Genomic DNA, 18,547 nt, shown 5'->3' with positions numbered 1-18,547 from the left:
AAACTTAAAAGGCAACCCTACTAAAGTCTGGGTTGGATGCCATTATCTTTGTCATCTTGAATCAACCAGAATTAGACACAGTGACTGGTGCAAACCGAGCAAAAGATGCAGGTGGAAGGAGATGTGGGCCAGCGGAGCTATTAACCCTGAGAGCAAGAGATCAGGGTTCAGGTGCCCTTGCACTCAAGGTGAGAGGCTGAGCTTAGCTAATAGATGAAAGCAGTGGAAAGGACTGATAGAATAGGACAGGTTCATATATGGCATGACATTTCTGTTTGTTTAGAATGCTGAAAAAGGATGAGTACAGCTTCCCACCTGATGACTGTTCCCAAGAGACACCCAGGAGGGAAATCTCATAGGATAAAGAAGAGAGAGATGGGTTGCCATGCATTTCCTGGTTCACACTAGCCTAGGGGTGTGGTGGGATGTGATGTCCACCTCTTCTATGGAGGTCTACCCACCTTGGCAGGATCTGCATGGAGGGATAGATCTCCCTTGAGCACCATCCATGATGGCACAGACCTCTGTGCCCCTTGGGATAGAGCTGCCAACGTAAGAAAATGGATGGTGGCGATTGGACATAATGCAAAGTCTTCACCGTGGAAATGCATTGGGGGATATAATAACAATTGACAGATTTTTAGAGGAGCAACTCACCATGAGATTGGCTGAGCTGGCTGAATAGCTTAGTGGTTTATGCATCTGACTGTGGAGCCAGAGGTTGGGAGTTCGATTCCCCCACTGTGCCTCCAGGGAAAACAGCCAGCCTGGGTGACCTTGGGCAAGCTGCACAGTCTCGGGACACCCCAAAAGAAGGGAAAAGGGGAACCACTTCTGAGTACTCCCTCCCTAGAAAACCCTGGAAAGAGTCACCATATGCCAGAATTGACAGCACATGATTGACAGCCAAGAAAATAAAAGGAAGCAGTGACTATATTCTGAGCTCTGTCCTCGGCTTTCGTATAAATGACAATTTGGTCATGCTATTTAGCTATTGCCACATACAGTAAAACTTTTTTCCTGAATAGACACAAAAGGAAGAATGTAGATCCCACAAGATCTTTACTGAAATGGTGAAAAAAAATTATAATAACACGTTTCCCCTCAGGCTTAACCATACATAATGTAAAAAAAATTCTTTGGGAGAAAGTTAAAATTCTGAGGGTGCTAAATTCTGCACCAGATGGAACCAGAAAGAGATTTCCTGGTTTCACTAGTCTCAAAAGTAGTTATTTGATAGCTCTTAACACTTCTGAGAAGAACTCCAACTTGTGATAAAAATTCACAAGCTTGCAAGGCGAAGTGGGCCATTCAGAGAAATGAAGTGCACACAAACCCATGCACGAATTTAAAAACAGGTGTGATTAAAACACAAATCATTGGAGGGGGAAAAAAATACCCACAAGCACACTTCATTCAAGGGTTTGCCTAAATACGTACATGAGGAAACAAAACGTTTGTAAAATGCACACAAATTTTACTGGAAAAAAAGTAACAGGAAGCTGATCTGAGGCATGAATGGAAAGGAGATGTGAATCAAACGAAACTGAGAACATGGACATCTGTGCCAGACATCTGCAGAATACACACAGCTCTCCATGTGACACAAAAGCCACCAGAACTGGAGATAAGCGGATGAACATATTTATGTCACTCAGAGGTTTTTCTTCCTCCCCACAAGGAAATGTTATACCCAATTGTTAGGAATGTGGTCAGTCTACAGAGTGTTCCATTTCCGCCAAGTGATGTGGGTGGGCCAGGAGGAGCCCTTCTACAGGAAGTCCAGTCCCTCGTCACTCAGCCGTTGCTTAAGCCAAGGCAAGACCTTGAAAATGTTGATGTGAAAATCCCTGGCAAAGCTGGGCGATTGCACCCGGATATTTTTGTCACACGCAGGGAGCCTCTTTTGACAGACGTCAACCACACCCCAGCTGATCACCCCCACCTGCAGGAAAAAGAAGGTGGAGTGAGAAACACGATGCTACCATGGGGGAAAAAGCACCATCATTATGCAGAATGGCAAAATGTGAAAACGTTGGAAGGGAATACCCATTCCTTACAAACAAACAACACCGTTAATCCCGTTTCCTTCCCGGGGTTTCATATGAATCTCAGCAAAAAGGCTTGCAAATGAAGACCATCTTTGCCTTCCAGTGACCAATCACAAAACAGAGCACACTGAATGCAAGATACGTAGGCGGGGAAAATAATAGGCTAACGCCACCTGAGGGAGAACTTCTGCAAAAGAGATGTGATAAATGTAAAGTCTAGTTTGAATGTTGCTGTCGTCTGCCAAGCTGTAATTTTGGCTGGGAACTTTCTCTTTTGCTGCTTTACCGAATGCTGCCCTTATATTATACAGGTGTAGAAACACGGGGGACACAATCTCACTTAGAAATGATACAAGGGAAGGAGGCGTGGAGCTGTCAGTTCTAGTCAAGGCAACAAATCTGGTTCTTTTTGTTATCAGGCTGAGGAGTCCCGTTAACTACTCACCTGAACATAACGCAGCCGGTTCTGAATGATAAGGGGGCCACCAGAATCACCTACAAGCAGAAGGAAGGGGGGAAGAAATAAAAATGTGAAAGAACTGAAATTTCATGCAAGCATATAATGCATATCAGAACCTATCGGTTCCTCACCCATTTTCTTTAAATTCTAAGCAGAAGGTCTTGTAGACCTTTAAGACTAAACCAGCCTTTATTCTTCATAAGCTTCCCAGTGTCCAAGCACCCTTCTTCAAAAGACACAGCTTGGGCACATGAGAGCTTATGGAAACGCAAAAACTAGTTAGTCTGAAGGGTGCTGCAAGACTCCCGGTTTCTCTTTTGATACAAAGACTAATGCGACGGCCTGCTCAATTCAAATTCAATGGCTAGGAGAAGGGGCTTCTCATAAAAGCCTCCCTGGGAAGGGAAACAAATTGCATCGAGCACTTGATCCAGCAAATGGGTGGGGGTGACAAGGAAAAGGCTGAGGGAACAGGAAACGTCTGTGCCTGGTAGGATGTTTCTGCTCTTTTTTTCATTTCATGCACTCACTCATTCCATTTTCAAGAGGGAATTTGGCCCTCAGATTCAAGCACAACAAGTAAAACCAAATCCCTAATGACAAAACTGGGTTTTGTGGGGGAGTAGACGTTGTCTAGAGGGGCGGGGTAAAAATCGAATAAATAAATAAAATAAAATAAACAAAAGTGTGGGAGAAAGCAAATCGGCCCCTCACTACCAGGTAAGCCAAGCTAAGAGAGGGGTGTGTGTGTGTGTGTGTGTGTGTGTGTGTGTGTGTGTGTGTGTGTGTGTGTGTGTGTGTGTGTGTGTGTGTGTGTGTGTGTGTGTGTGTGTGTGTGTGTGTGTGTGTGTGTGTGTGTGTGTGAGAGAGAGAGAGAGAGAGAGAGAGAGAGAGAGAGAGAGAGAGAGAGAGAGAGAGAGAGAGGGACAAGGCTGATGTTCCTTACCTTTGCACGTGTTCGGGTCTACCACTGGGTCAATACCACCCGTGCAGAGGAAACGGTCCGTCACCACCTCTGAGACATCGGTGACATTTACATAGTGCTTGGCTTTCTTTGCGTCTTCCTCACAGGCCATTTTCTGCAAGAAGACAGGGGACAAGTGGGATTACTCCCGACTCCTCCTCCTGGAAGGAAACTCTCAATGTATAAAAATCTAAAGCCCCAAACAAGCTTTTAGAAAACACCATTTGTTTTCTCTCTCACAGAATCACAGAGTTGGATAGGGGCCTCTAAGGCCACTGCGTCCAGCCCCCGGCTCAGTGCAGGATCCAAGTCAAAGCAGACCTGACAGGTGGTTTTCTCATTTTCTCTTGAATGGCTCCAGCGTTGGGGGTGCTCACTACCTCGCAAGGTCGTTGGTTCCATTGTCATGCTGTTCTAACAGGAAAATTTTCCTCATACTCAGCCTAAATCTGTCTTCCTGTAGCTTGAGTCCATTGTTGCATGTCTTGCACTCTGAGATGATTGAGAACAGATCCTGCCCCTCCTCTATATGACTACCATTCAAGCATTTGAAAAGTGCTATCCTATCTCACCTCAGTCTTTTTCTCTCAAGGCTAAATATGGCCAGTTCTTTCAGTTTTTCTTCCTAGGGCTTGGTTTCCAGACCCCTGATCATCCTTGTAGCCCTCCTCTGAATTTGTTCTACTTTGTCAGCACCCTTCTTCAAGTGTGGTGTCCAGAACTGGACACAGTACTCTAGATGAGGCCTAACCAGTGCCGAATAGAGGGGGACTGGTAATTCAATGGGATTTGGAGTCTACACTTCTGTTAATGCATCCTAAAATAGCATTTACCTTTTTTTGGAGCTACATCACACTATTGACTCATATTCAGCTTGTGATCTACAACAGTTCCAAGACCCTTCTCACTTGTAGTATTACTGAGCCAAGTATCCCCCATCTTGTAACTGTGCATTGGGTTCCCCACCCCCCAACTTTGCACTTATCCTTGTTAAATTTCATTCTGTTGTTTTCAGCCCATTGTTCAAAAACATTTTTGAATTTTGTTCCTGTCTTGGAAGGTATTAGCTCTTCCATCCAATTTTGTGTCATCCACAGATGTAATAAGTATTCCATGTACCCCATCATCCAAGTCATTAATATAAATGTTGAAGAGCACCTGGCCCAGGACCGACCCTTGGAGTACCTCCACAGAGGAGTAGAGGATGTTTTTAAATTTCCCAATACCGTTCAGTGGCTAAGCGGTCTGTTCAAGCCACTGAACGATGTGGGGAAATTGAAAGCAGCAAAGCCATCCACTTTGGGTCAGTCCCAGCAATCATACCTTCTGGAACCGAACCAAAATGGAGCGATCCTGCCTGGACCTTAAAAAGTATATAGCTTCTGAAAGGGTGCCAAAAAAGTGCGAGGAGCAACACTCTGGGAATGGGCTGATTCACACTGGCATTTATGTTGTGTAGTCTCCTGGAAAAGGAGGAAACCATCCCATCCCCAGACTGGACCAAACACTGGGACAAATCCCTGTGTAATCACACCCATAATTGTCCTGAAGATAAACCAGAGCTATCCCATATCTCGGTGGTGGTCCTGCTCCTGTTGCTTTAAAGATGCTGCCCAGCTCAGACACTCCGGTTCGGCCGTCCTCACCAGTTCACTATTCTTGATGTGCACAGTTTGGCGAAGCAGCCTATTGCCTCCACTACTGTGACTGCAGTCGGTTACAAAAAAGGAAGCAACATTCCCAGCAGGCAGGAGCATTTCCTCTGGAAAACAAACAAACAAACAAACAAAAAAACAAAGAAAACCATGTGCAGTTAGATGACAACTGGCAGGCGCAGGTGGATGAGTAAATAGGAGAATAAAGGAACAGGGAGAGAGGCCGAGGAAGGCCACCGTTCCAGCAGACCTGGAGGGCCCAGTCTTTATGGCAAGTGTGCCACGAGTCCATGCCAAACATGTGGAAAGAAAACTATTTGCCATCATTCCAGGAGATAACTGACAATACACGATAAGCCTCCACCCACCCACTGCCCCTACATAAGCTATTAAGACAGTTTAGGGTCTAAATTATTAAGGTGGAGCAGGGGTTCCCAAATTGTGTGCCATGGCTCCATGAGGCACCATGAAATCCAGCCAGGGGTGCCACGGAAAAAAAGGATGGAATATACAGCTATGAAGGCAATATAGAATAACTCCTCTATGAACAGCTTCTCAAGGTCCTTCATAGCTCTATGTCCAACAGGGACCGGAAGCCATATGCCCGCCTCTCCTTTCCCCATGTCTATGGTCCCCAGTAGAAGTGCTTGCCAGGTGGTGGCCTCATGGACTTCCTGTGTCAAGATCTGGAAGGAGGTGGGCTCTCAGGGATACTCAGTGGGGAGGAGATGGGATGGCTGAGGGGGGTGGAATCAAGATCCTTCCCCTGTTGGGAGAGAGACCCTGATGGCCCCTCTGAGCAAGGGGAGCCATAGCCATTGGCCTGGAAATAAAAGGAGTTGGGGTGGAGGATGGACGATAAGGCCCTGCTGGAAAGGGAGGCTGGAGCACAAGCTCTTTGCCTCCTTGCTTGCACAAAGAGAGATCGCTCCTCACATGACCAGTTGAGATTAGAGATGGGCGCGAACCGCTGGTTCGGTGGTTCGCGTGGGTTCATTTCTCGGCCAAACGGGTGTTCAGCAGCTCCTAGCCCCGCCTCCTCCAGCGGGCGCCCACTCAGAGGAAATGCACCAGCTTCCTTGCCCCGCCTCCTCCAGGCACTGCCTCTTGAGTGGGCGCCTGCTGGAGGAGGCAGGGTTGGGAACCACCCAAATACCTGTTTGGCTGAGAAATGAACCAACATGGCATACACCTGGAGGGAGTATATTTTTAAAGGTCAGATCATACTTCCACACTATTAGAGAGCAGGCCAGGTAGGTGGGGCTCGTCAGCCTGTGAAGGCAGCCCATCTAGGAGAAGGAAAACTCCAATTTCAAACCTCCACTGCCTTGTGGCTATATCCACTTATGAAAAAAGGCTTCAGGAGTTAACCTAGAGGCAAAATCCGGAGCTGGAGTCCCGGAGGCAGTTCGTGTCGTTCTGGCAACTCCTGCAACGTCGCTGGAACCAGTTGTATTAGCTCTTGCCTTTCCATTGGACCATTTCAGGAACGTGGAGAGGGGGGTTTTGCTGCTTGGGTAACAGCCTATCCTCCATATTATTTTACCCAGGCTTCGTGCTCTGGAGAGGACACTCCAGCTTCGCATACAGCGTCGAAACAACACGGGAAGTAGCAGTTACCGGTTATAAGTCTTTGCTCGATTGGCATAGAGCATGATGCCAGGGGCTACTTCTGACGGTGGGAGAGGTCATTGCACCTCACTAGGTAGATACCGCCCGCCTTAAGCTGGGCAGACCCCAGCCAGTAAGGTGCTACCTCGCCATGGTCTGTTAATTTCACGGGGTGCGTGGATGAAACTGGACAAGCAGGTCGATAACTGTGCCCCATGCAACAATCATAAGAAAACTTCTGCCCTAAAGCTGGGCACCTGGAATGTACGGACAATGAAGAGACCCTTGTCCAGCAGGCCGAAGCACAGAGGAAGTCACAAAAGCAGCAAAATCAGGGAGCTGGACAGGGGACAGATTGGATTTGTCTTCAGTGTGGAAGGGATGGTCACTCTCGGATTGGCCTCCTCAGCCACACTAGATGCTGTTCCAAGTCCTGCGTACAGAGCACGCTACCATAGTCTTTCAAGACTGAAGAATGCCTAACTAACTAACTAAGAAACGAACCAGCAGAAACTGCTGAACCGGTAGTTTGTGCCCATCTCTAATTGAGATACTATTCAACTCTTCCATCTTCCTTCTACTTTATGAATATATGGTCAGGGGGAAAAAGGGAAACCAAAACTGGAAAAATGAGGGAGAGTTAGTGACAGAAAATGAGGCTTTCTTTTGGATGACCTGTTAAAAAATTGTGTTTGAGGTGGGGACTATTGTGCCACATCAGCCATAGGGGTGTACATTTTCAGGTTTTTTTCCCCTCAGTGTGAGGAAAAGTGTAATTTTTCCTGGGGGGCAGGAAGGAACATTTGGGGTCAAATTGAAATACATGCAAATTTTCTTCTCCAGTTAAAGTGAAATTTATTTTAATGCCTTAGCGACATCAAATACTTCATTTGTAGCTTAGTGTTTTTCAGTGGTCCTATTTGGCATACTTATGAAATTAATTTTTTTAAAAAAATGTAAATATACACAAAGATCTGAAAATACTTCATTTTATATGAGCAAAATTGTGAATGATGAGGGAACCACAGGCGTCTGTACACGATGTTACCTCACCCCATGTATAGTAGTTTCTGCTGTATGAGCAGGTGGTGGTGGGGTTTGAAAAAAAAAAGGAGCCCCCTTTTTTAAATAAATAAAGCAGGTTATTTCTTTATTTTATTTATTTAAAATATATTTACCCTGCCTTTCTCCTTAAAACGACCCAAGGCACCTTACAACAATTAAAGGGATAGAAACCGCGGGTGTGCACCAATCAGCTGATCGGCATGTGTAGAGGCACAGAAAGCAGGCGAGCTGTCCAGAACGGCAGCTTCCATTCTTGCAGCCTACTTTCTGTTCCGTCGGCCATGGCAGGACAAGGTACGGAGGTGATGGTGGGCAGTGGGAAGGGGGTGTAAGCAGGCTGTGGGGGGCGGCAGTTCCTGCATACGGAGCACGGCAGTTCCGGCAGCCTAGCTTGTTCTATGGGCCCAACGGAAGGACGAATAAAAAGGGTTAATATTCATCACTTTGTATTTGTTGGGGCCTCCGGAATTAACAAAGATAAAGTGAAGAATCAGCGATTTCTGACGAATATCAAGATTCTTTTTTTCCCCATTCATCCCCTTGTCAAATTATCATTCACTAATTCTGCAGACTGAAATTCAAAACCTAACCCTACACAGTTCCTGGCCTGTTGGGAAAACCTCATTCCAAAAGAGAAATTTCCCCCCTCTTTCTTCTCCCTACATTCGCCAAAATTTACAATTTCTTCACCAGGAGAAAACATTTTGTTCTTGGGGGAAAATATTTTTTTTTCCTGAAAGCCCACTGCCACCCACCACTCCCCAGCTCTTCACATCTCTAATCTAAAAGGCAAAGTTTGCCACCTATGCCAGTTGGAGTACTTGGTGCAGAGCCTTCTGGCACAGTGGTTAAACTGTGGTACTGCAGTCAAGACTCTGCTCCCAACCTGAGTTTGATCCTGGTGGGCTCAGGTAGCTGGCTTCAGGTTAACTCCGCCTCCCATCCTTCCAAGTAAACTGCGTACCAACCTCACTGGGAGGGCAATGTGCAGCCTACATAATTGAATTGTAAACTGCCCAGAGAGTGCTTTAACAGTATATAAGCAGCATACTTTGCTTTACTTAGGCTACAGGCAACCTCTTACCATGTTCCTTGCAGGTGGTCTGTGGGTGGGGTTTCCTCAGAGCTCGAGTGGCTCCTGCTGTACACGGTAAGCAGATTGGCCTGGGAAAGAGGGCACCAAATGGTAATCAGCAGAGCATCCCAGCATATCCTTGGGCACCCCACTTCTTCCTTCATCACTGATTAAGCAGTATGGTGAAGCATTACAGAGAAGTTTAGTTTAGTTTAGTTTAGATGGGCATAAATTGCTTCATGCTGGGTCATAACTAAATCGTAGGTGTGGCACCCCAGGTGCTGTGTGTTCCCTTCTCCCACCTACCCCCTCCTGGCTCCCCCACTCGCAAGCTGGCGTATGCTGCTTGGTCCACTTCTTGTTGTGCGGCACCCTTGCTGGGTGTTTTTCAGAGTCAATTAAAAACTTGGCTCTTTAGGCAGGCCTTCCTTCCTGCCAATTCTTGATTGTACTTTCTTCGCTTTTGCTGTTTATTCTCCCATCTTGATCATATTATTATTGTAGATTTTAATTGTTGTTTTTATTTGTTTGTGCACAAAATTTTGTGAGCCACCCTGAGTAGACTTCTGTCTAGAAGGGCGGGATATAAATCCAATAATAAATAAATAAAATAAAATAAATCTTCCAATCCCAGCAGAGCACAGACTTCCCATCTCTGCCTCCTCCAGCAGCTACCCACTCAGACAAGGAGGCAGGGCAGGGATTCCTGCGGTGCTGCCTTTGGGTGGGCAGCTGCTGGAGGAGGCAGAGAAGGGAAGTCCATGCTTCTGCCAGGACTAGAGAATCATGTGATAAGAAGGGAACCATGCAGCGTGTACTAGCTGGTGAGTGGGGGAGCTGCCTGGGGGGCTGCAGGAGCAGGAAATGGGGTGCCACACCAATAACCTGGAGTGGCTTGGCATGAAACAGTTTGTGCCCATCTCTAGAGAAGACATCAGAGGTCTCAAGGAGAGTGGGGAGGAAAACAGTACACGGCAGGATAAGTTCTGCTCTTTAACCTAAGAACAAACAATTTTTTTTGGGGGGGGGAGTCTTGACATCATTGAGGACTAGCAGCTTGTTGCTAAGGAGGAAAAAGGCGAGACACCAGATCCCCAAATTCCATGTGGAGTGTACCATGTTTCCGCAGAAATAAGACAGGGTCTTATATTAATTTTTGCTCCAAAAATACATTAGGGCTTATTTTCAGGGGATGTTTTATTTTTTTTTATCTACAACAATCTATATTCATTCAAATGCTGTACAGTCTTGTTATCTTCTTCTGGTTGCTGCACAGTGGTGGAGGGCGGGGTTTCACTTAACTGGGGCTTATTTTGGGAGTAGGGCTTATATTACGAGCATCCCGAGAAATCATACTAGGGCTTATTTTCAGCCCAGGTCTTATTTTAGGAGAAACAGGGTAGAATAAAATTGCACCTCTCCTCTGGATATCCTTAGCACTTGAGCCCAGAACATGGATCACACAAGAATGGGATTCTCCACTTTCAATTCACTTTTAGTTCAAAACCCCTCTGCTATTTTTAACCTTTCTTTCTCTTTCATCTTACCTTGCAAAAACAGATAGTTTAACTTTGACAGCGAGTTTCACCAGGGCAATGTCATAATCGTAGAATTCGTCAATTTTACGATCCTTTAGCTTTTGAAGCTGATACAGTGGGTGGGAATGGACAGCAGCCACGTCGAAGCTCTGCCTTTCAGAGCTCTGCCTTCCTGTGGGGGAGAAAGAGAAAAGCTTAAAGGCTTCACAGAGGCAGCCATAGACATTAGCAGACAATGCTTATCTCCAGGTGATGAAAACTGTCTCCAACTCATTTCTGCTCAACCAGCAGCTGTGGGAGGAGGTCAAGCTAGTCTTTTCCTTGGCAGTCGGCATCCTGCCCTATTCCCTTCTTCTCTGGGCCTGTACAGACCAGCCGTTTTGGCTCTGGGGTGGATTGGTCTACAAAGCATGGTCTGTTGTGATTGGGAGGAGGAGTGACATGCCATTTGGCATGCTCCTTCCATCTGAAGAGCAAATAATGACCCATTGCAGTCCTAACAGCTATCAGTTTAAGTGCTTCCCCTGATCGTCTGAGGATGGTCAGGGGAAGTGATTTTTCTTTACCTCTTTCCCTTTGCCAGTGTCATTCCATTCTCTCCCTTCCACCTGCCTGCTTCCTTTCCCGCTTTCTCTGTCACTTCTTCCCCCGAATCTGTAGCCAGAATGGCAGGTGGAAGCTGAGGCTGCTCTTTCCTGTCTAAACAAGGAGCATGCCAAAAAGGATGCACACCCTAGCCCTGTGTCAGAAGGGCGTGCGACAACTCTTAAAGGGGAAGGATGGATCATTCTAAGTAGAAACACTTGCAGACAGGGTCTTTTTTCCCCCTACCTAAACTTTATCAGTGATCTATATATCATATCTATATGCCAGAGTGGACAGGCCGTCTATCTCTGCTACAAATGTGTGTGTGGGGGGGAAGCTTACAACTCAAAACCGTTCATTTTAGCATAATAAGAAAGCCTGCCAAAGATTAGCCAGATTAACCAGATCTATCCTCTAGTTTAAGACTACGGCAGCAACGTGAAAGTGTTTTTCTTCCCTACCATGTTTTCCACCATCAGCACAAATCATCTCTGCTCAAAAAGAATCCCTATTTTTTCTTAATGCTAACGACATACATACACAGGCAGCACCAAAGATTGATTGAAGGCTGATTGGTCACCAACATATGGACAAACCTAGTCAGAGTGATGACTTTCATGGGAGTGCATGTGACAAGGGAATGACTGTCACGTTCTCGAGTTTTGTGCCTTTTATAGAAATACACAATCAGTTTTGTGTATGTTCAAAATCTCACACGGATTGACATTTAAAAAATCTCCGACTGGTGAGCTTTGCTTTTGTTTCTGCCTCACCTTTTCTGATTTACCAATCCAGTCAACAAACTAACACCCACTGTGGTGCAGAATGATGGACTAAGGAGACTTGGGTTCGAATCCCAGCTAGATCACAGAAACCGACAGGGTGTCTTTGTGGAACGAACAACACAACAACTTCAATCTCTCTCTTACCTTAAAAATCCTACTGGGTAACTGTAAGTCAGTTCTGACTTGAAGGCACATCACACACATATTCACACACACACAAGCTAAGCCACAATTTATACTCCTGTCTCCACGCTGAGGCAAAGTAGCTTACCAATCTTGACAGTGATCTGCTCTGCCTTGTCATCAATGGTGAAGCAGTGGGCGGCTGTCAGGACGTAATATTCGGAAATGAGGGCTCCTTTGCAGTACTCAAATCCCTTCCCTTCCCGCTTTGATTTGGAAAAGAGAAAAGCATAAAGGAGAGTTAAAATGGGACACTGAAGGGACTCGGCAACAGGGCCGATCCTGTGTACGTTTACTTGGAAATAGATGCCTGGGCTACTTTAAGTGGAGCTCAAAAAGTGCCAAGTGATACAGTGGTGCCTCGCTTTATGATTGCCCCGCATTACAATGAAACCGCATTATGATGATCTTTGTGCGATGGCAATTGCGATCGCAAAATGATGATCTGAATAGGGGTTTTTTGCTTTGCGATGATCGGTTCCCTGCTTCAGGAACCAATTCTTCGCAAAATGACGATTTTTGGAGAGCTGATTGGTGGTTTCAAAATGGCCGCCGGGTAAATAAAATGGCTCCCTGCTGTTTTCTGGGACAGATTCCTCACTGCACAGGCACCAAAAATGGCCACCCTATGGAGGATCTTCACTGGACGGTGAGTTTCCAGCCCATTGGAACACACTGAAGGGGTTTCAATGTGTTTCAATGGGCTTTTTATTTTCACATTACAACTTTTCGTTCTACAGCGATTTCGCTGGAACGAATTAACGTCGTAATGCGAGGCACCATTGTATAGCTTCTTAGAGATAAGCACAAACCTCAATTCAGAGAGTTGTGCTGGTTCATATGCAGGGCACCACAGATGCCGCATGTATCCTTCCCCCACCTCCCCAGACTGTGACCCACTCCCCAGCCGATGCATGCTCCCCTTCTCCTCCTCTTCGGATGTTCAACCAGTGCCCAGCAGGAGCACAGGTTTGCCTGTCCTGCCTCCTTGTCTGAGTGGGTGATCAACCAAAAAGGCGGGGAAGGGAAGCTCCTGTTCCTGCCAGAGACTGGTTGAACAGCCAAAGAGGAGGAGGAGGAGAGGAGCATGTGCCGGCTGGTGAGCGGGGGATCCAGCCAAGGAGGCGGGAGATGGGAACAGGCAGCACCTGTGGTGCCTTGCGTACAAACCGGTGTGAACCACTGAACTGAGGTGCATGCCCATCTCTGGTTCAGATATGACCTGGCAGCCATAGGTGTTTCTAGCTGGGCATCTGTGCCTTTGACTGCAGCAATGTCGGCAGAAATTCAACAGCTGAATCTTGCTCTAGAAGAGAAAGTCAGGAGATAACTACACCAGTTTAATCTCTCCCACTTACTAAAAGGACAGATGACATGGGTCCCTAAACGATGTGCCAACATCTTGTCTGTACTTAACCATACAATATTATTACTGCTTTCCTATGGAATTGATATAAAGTGGACCATCCTTGAGTGAACTAACAGAGAAAGACAGAGGGAAAAAATTCAGGATGGCAGCTTTGCAATTAGAAAGTGATGAAACATTGATCACTCCAGAGATGTATTCTGCATTGTTATCATGTTTACATAGTCAACCCACAACCAAAGCCTAGTGTTTACTTCCCATTAATCTGCTTCCAAAGCAACTTAATTTGCAACTTGTGAAGACATGAAATAACACTGGAGAAAATGATCCACAAGAATCAGGGCCTTCTTCATGGTGGCACCAACGTTATGGAACCAGTTCCCGGAGGCGTTACACCTGCCCCCCTCCCTGCTGTCATTTAGGAGTCAACTTAAAACAATCCTTTTCAGGGAGGCCTTTTCATACAGACCCTGGTTGACTGTTTGCCTCTTATCTTGCTATTATTGGAAAACTGTCTCTGATGCCATTTGGTTTTCATGCTGTTAATGTTTTAATTTTACTAATTATTGTTTGTTTAATACATTTTTTTGCCTGCTGTTAAACCGCCAAGAATAGTGCTTTTGCACTATTGGAGCAGTATATAAATTAAGGAAATAAACAATAAATAAAGAGGTTGTGTACAGGCAAAGAGGCAGGTAGAAGCCTAAGATGGCGAAAACAGGCTGGTCCACTTTGACCAGCAAATGAGGTGACTCACATTTTTAAAGCAATCCTTTACATTTAACCTCTGTCTCCTCCTGGTTTATGAGCACGTAGTGAAATCCATCCCTTCTGACTCTGATTCTTGTTCAGAAGGTCTAGTCTTACCCTGATGATGATAACGGCCTGCCAGGGATTCTTCTCCTGGTCATCGGCTCCAGGGTGCTCCTTGGCCAAACCGCACATAGACAAAGTGTCGCTCTCGTCTGGGAACAGAAAGCCACATTGGTTAGAGCTGGTGAAACGTAGGGTCTCCTTCAAACAAACAAACAAAAAACAGAAATGCCTCATGGGTTGGACAGCTGGCAAAGTGGGGCAGGACCCCTGGATACCTAGAAGGGGGTGTGGCTGGCATACAGAAGGAAAGCGACCGCTCCTGCTTTTTCTGGGGGGGGGGGGGACACTAGTTTAGCTAATGAAAGCTAAAAAGAGCCATAACAGAGCAGCAAACGTGGCTTTTGCTTCCCAGTGGCAACTGGTGACTCTATTATTAGGATTGCTGTGAGCCTGCTCTGGGTTTTAGTCTGCAAAGTGCAGGTTAAAGCCTGTTTTTTTGTTGTTTAGTCATTAAGTCGTGTCCAACTCTTCGTGACCCCATGGACCAGGGCACGCCAGGCCCTCCTGTCTTCCCCTGCCTCCCGGAGCTGGGTCAAATTCATATTGGTCACTTCAGTGACACTGTCCAACCATCTCATCCTCTGTCATCCCCTTCTCCTCTTGCCTTCACACTTTCAGGGTCTTTTCCAAGGAGTCTTCTCTTCTCCTGAGATGGCCACAGTATTGGAGCCTCAGCTTCAGGATCTGTCCTTACAGTGAGCACTCAGGGTTGATTTCCTTTAGAATAGATAGGTTTGTTCTCCTTGCAGTCCAGGGGACTCTCTAGAGTCTCCTCCAACACCACAATTCAAAGCATCAATTCTTCGGCAGTCAGCTTTCTTTATGGTCCAGCTCTCACTTCTGTACATCGCTACAGGAAAAACTATAGCTTTGACTATTCGGACTTTTGTTGGCAAGGTGATGTCTCTGCTTTTTAGGATGCTGTCGAGGTTTGTCATCACTTTCATCCCAAGAAGCAGGCATTTTTTAATTTCGTGGCTGCTGTCACCATCTGCAGTGATCATGGAGCCCAAGAAAGTAAAATCTGTCACTGTCTCCATATCTTCCCCTTCTATTTGTCAGGAGGTGATGGGACCAGTGGCCATGGTCTTAGTTTTTTTGATGTTGAGCTTCAGACCATTTTTTCACTCTCCTCTTTCACCCTCATTAAGATGTTCTTTAATTCCTCCTCACTTTCTGGCATCAGAGTGGTATCATTTGCTTATCGGAGATTGTTGATATTTCTTCTGGCAATCTTAATTCCGGTTTGGGATTCCTCCAGTCCAGCCTTTCGCATGATGTATTCTGCATATAAGTTAAATAAGCTGGATGACAATATACAGCCTGTGTCCTGAGCACACTCCTGTACTGCAGTGAGTCCTGGACCCTTTGTGCACGGCAGGAGAGGAAGCTGAACACCTTCCATATGCGTTGTCCCCGACGGATTTTTGGTATCACCTGGCAGGACATAGTTCCAAATAGAGTAGTCCTAGAACGAGCTGGAATTTTTAGCATGTATACATTACTGAAACAGCGACGTCTACGTTGGCTTGGGCTACGTCATGAGAATGGCTAATGGTTGGATTCCAAAAGATCTGTATGGAGAATTAGTGCAGGGAAATCGCCGCAGAGGGAGACCACAGCTGCGATACAAGGAGATCTGCAAGTGGGATCTGAAGGCCTTAGGAATGGACCTCAACAGATGGGAAACCCTGACATCTGAGCGTTCAGCCTGGAGGCAGGCACTGCATCACGGCCTCTCCCAGTTTGAAGAGACCCTTGCCCAGCAGGCCGAGGCAAAGAGGAAGTCACAAAAGCAGCAAAATCAGGGAGCTGGACAGGGGACAGATTGGATTTGTGTTCAGTGTGGAAGGGATTGTCACTCTTGAATCAGCCTCCTCAGCCACACTAGATGCTATCCCAGGTCCTCCATACAGAGCACGTTACCATAGTCTCTCGAGACTGAAGGATGCCTAATCTAAATCTCCTGTTTGACCACATCCAGCTTACCATAGATCTTATGTTCCAGGTTCCGATGTAGTATTATTTTTTTTAAAGCACTGGACTTTCCTTTCACTTCCAGGCGTGTCCGCCGCTGAGCGTCCTTTCGGTTTGGCCCAACCACTTCATTAGCTCTGGAGCTACTTGTCCTTGTCCTCCGCTCTTCCTCAGTTAAAGCCTAGAGATCCCCAAAATTGATTCAGAAGCTGCCCCTGCCCCAGTATACAAACTTTTTCCTCTCCGGAAGCCCTTAAAGAAGGCATGGAGGCCACAGCCTGCTCCTGCTTCTATTCTGCGAAAAGTGGCAGCCTTACACAAAGCTTCCATTGCACCTGGAATTTTCTCATACCTTTAGGAGCTCATTTTTCCAGCTTTTTGATTCAAGCATGATTAAAGTTCTTGTCTGAACTTTGCATAGCTATAAGCTTACAACTGAGATGTATTTTCTCACTTAATTATTTGTTCAAGCTTAAGTCCAGTTTTTATGGACTTTAAAGTATTTTTAACCAATAGAAGTTACATGTTTGAAATACTTTTGGATATAAGCAGATGTGCCTACAGTTTTTTTTTCTTCGTAACTGTAAGACTGTCTTTGATTATTTTTGGATTTGCTACTTTAAACCTGGAACCTAGAAATGATATTAATAATTAGAGCTTGTATAGAATCAACACGTTCTGGAGTGGCCTGGAATTATTGCAATAATTATTGCAAAATCAAATGGGCAGCCGGAAAAAAATCTAGTCTAAAAAAGGTAACTTTCCCCTGGCCCGAGCATTTCCCCTGGCCCTGTATGTGTCTAAAGAGTTTTTAGATCAAGCAAAGAAACACCACAGTACGTGAACAGAGTGATTCCCCACCCCCCCACAGAACATATCCCAGAATCCTTTGGGATGGTCCTCCACTGAAACCTAGATACAGTGGTACCTCACTTTACGATTGCCCTGCATTATGACGAAATCGCATTACGACGATCTTTTTGCGATCGCAATTCCGATCGCAAAATGATGGTCTGAATGGGGTTTTTTCACTTTGCGATGATCGGTTCCCTGCTTCAGGAACCGATTCTTTGCAAAATGACGTTTTTTAAACAGCTGATCAGCGGTTTCAAAATGGCCACCGGGTAAACAAAATGGCTCCCTGCTGTTTTCTGGGATGGATTCCTCGCAAGACAGACAGCGAAAAATGGCTGCCCTATAGAGGATTTTCACTGAATGGTGAGTTTTGACCCCATTGGAACGCACTGAAGGGGTTTCAATGTGTTTCAATGGGTTTTTTTTTGCATTACGATGTTTTTGCTTAACGGTGATTTTCCTGGAACGGATTATTGTCGTTAAGCGAGGCACCACTGTATGGGAAGTGCTCTCTAAGAATAGGCGCTTGAGATCATGCTCTTGAAGGTCACAAGCAAAAAGATGTCCGAAAGCCCAGGACTCTTGTAGGTTCACATTACCGATCATTTTATCAAAGGCCTCCTGCAGCTCATCAAAGTCTTTGATTTTGAAGGCATGTTTCTCATCACGCTTCTGAGATGCCAGCTCATTCACCCTCTCCATGTGGGCCTTGTCTCCAATAGCAAAGACATAAACATCTGCATGCAAGATATGACAGGGAAGCACGGATAAATCGTCTGATAAAACATTATTATCCAACTCTGATTTTAGGTGTTGCTCAAGGACAAGGTGGCTGTGCTTTTTGTTCTGTTATGGCAAATACCCTGAGTAGCCAGCCAGAGAGTTATCTACCACCAGAACAATACGCTCTACGACCCCGTCAGTGCGGACTCCATTATAGTGAGGACTCTCATTTCCTCAAATCGCAAAGCAGTACGCATAATTTGGTTTCAATTTTTTTTTGCCTTGCGTGCCCTCAAAATTCAGTTTCCAGCATTTCAAATATGGTGGCTTCCATGTTTCTTGATGGTTGTACATACAAACGCCCTGACCTACGAATGTTTTGAGTTACGAACGAAAAAAAACCTTTCCTGCCCTTTTTTTTCCTAAGTTCATCTTAGGTCAAAAGAAGAAAAAAGAAAAAAATTCTTCCCCCTAGCGGTAGAGTATGGATTAACTGGCTTTCCATTAGTTACTATGGCAACTACTGTAATGCTTTGATTTACGAACCGTGCCTTGACATAAGGACAAAAAACAGCCAGAACAGATTAATCGGCTTTCAATGCATTCCTATGGGAAATGGTGCTTTGACTTATGAACGTTTTGATTTACAGCCACCGTTCCAATACGGATTAAGTTCGTAAGTCAAGGCACCACTGCATTTCCAGACGAAGCAAGACTCACGTGTTGCAACAAAAGACAGTGCGTTACTGGCCACCCTTGGTCTACAGAGATGTAAAGA

At 45.7% G+C, this 18,547-nt stretch overlaps 1 protein-coding gene across 1 annotated transcript in view; it reads right to left on the bottom strand.

The window, feature by feature from the left end:
- Positions 1-1,456: 1,456 nt before the first annotated feature.
- Positions 1,457-18,547, bottom strand: part of CFB (complement factor B) — a 47,163-nt gene continuing 30,072 nt past the window's right edge. The window contains exons 10-18 of the mRNA XM_072988840.2: positions 17,646-17,783; positions 14,206-14,303; positions 12,061-12,178; positions 10,429-10,591; positions 8,891-8,970; positions 5,122-5,237; positions 3,458-3,590; positions 2,497-2,546; positions 1,457-1,945 (exon numbers count right to left, since the gene is read on the bottom strand). Coding sequence (XP_072844941.2) covers positions 1,772-1,945; positions 2,497-2,546; positions 3,458-3,590; positions 5,122-5,237; positions 8,891-8,970; positions 10,429-10,591; positions 12,061-12,178; positions 14,206-14,303; positions 17,646-17,783 — 1,070 coding nt within the window. The 3' untranslated portion in view covers positions 1,457-1,771. The remainder of the gene's footprint in view (positions 1,946-2,496; positions 2,547-3,457; positions 3,591-5,121; positions 5,238-8,890; positions 8,971-10,428; positions 10,592-12,060; positions 12,179-14,205; positions 14,304-17,645; positions 17,784-18,547) is intronic.

This window comes from Pogona vitticeps, chromosome 2, assembly GCF_051106095.1.
Source record: "Pogona vitticeps strain Pit_001003342236 chromosome 2, PviZW2.1, whole genome shotgun sequence".
Taxonomy (NCBI): Eukaryota; Metazoa; Chordata; class Lepidosauria; order Squamata; family Agamidae; genus Pogona; species Pogona vitticeps.
Note: the sequence above shows the minus strand (reverse complement) of the source record. Positions and strands in the feature narration are given on the sequence as shown.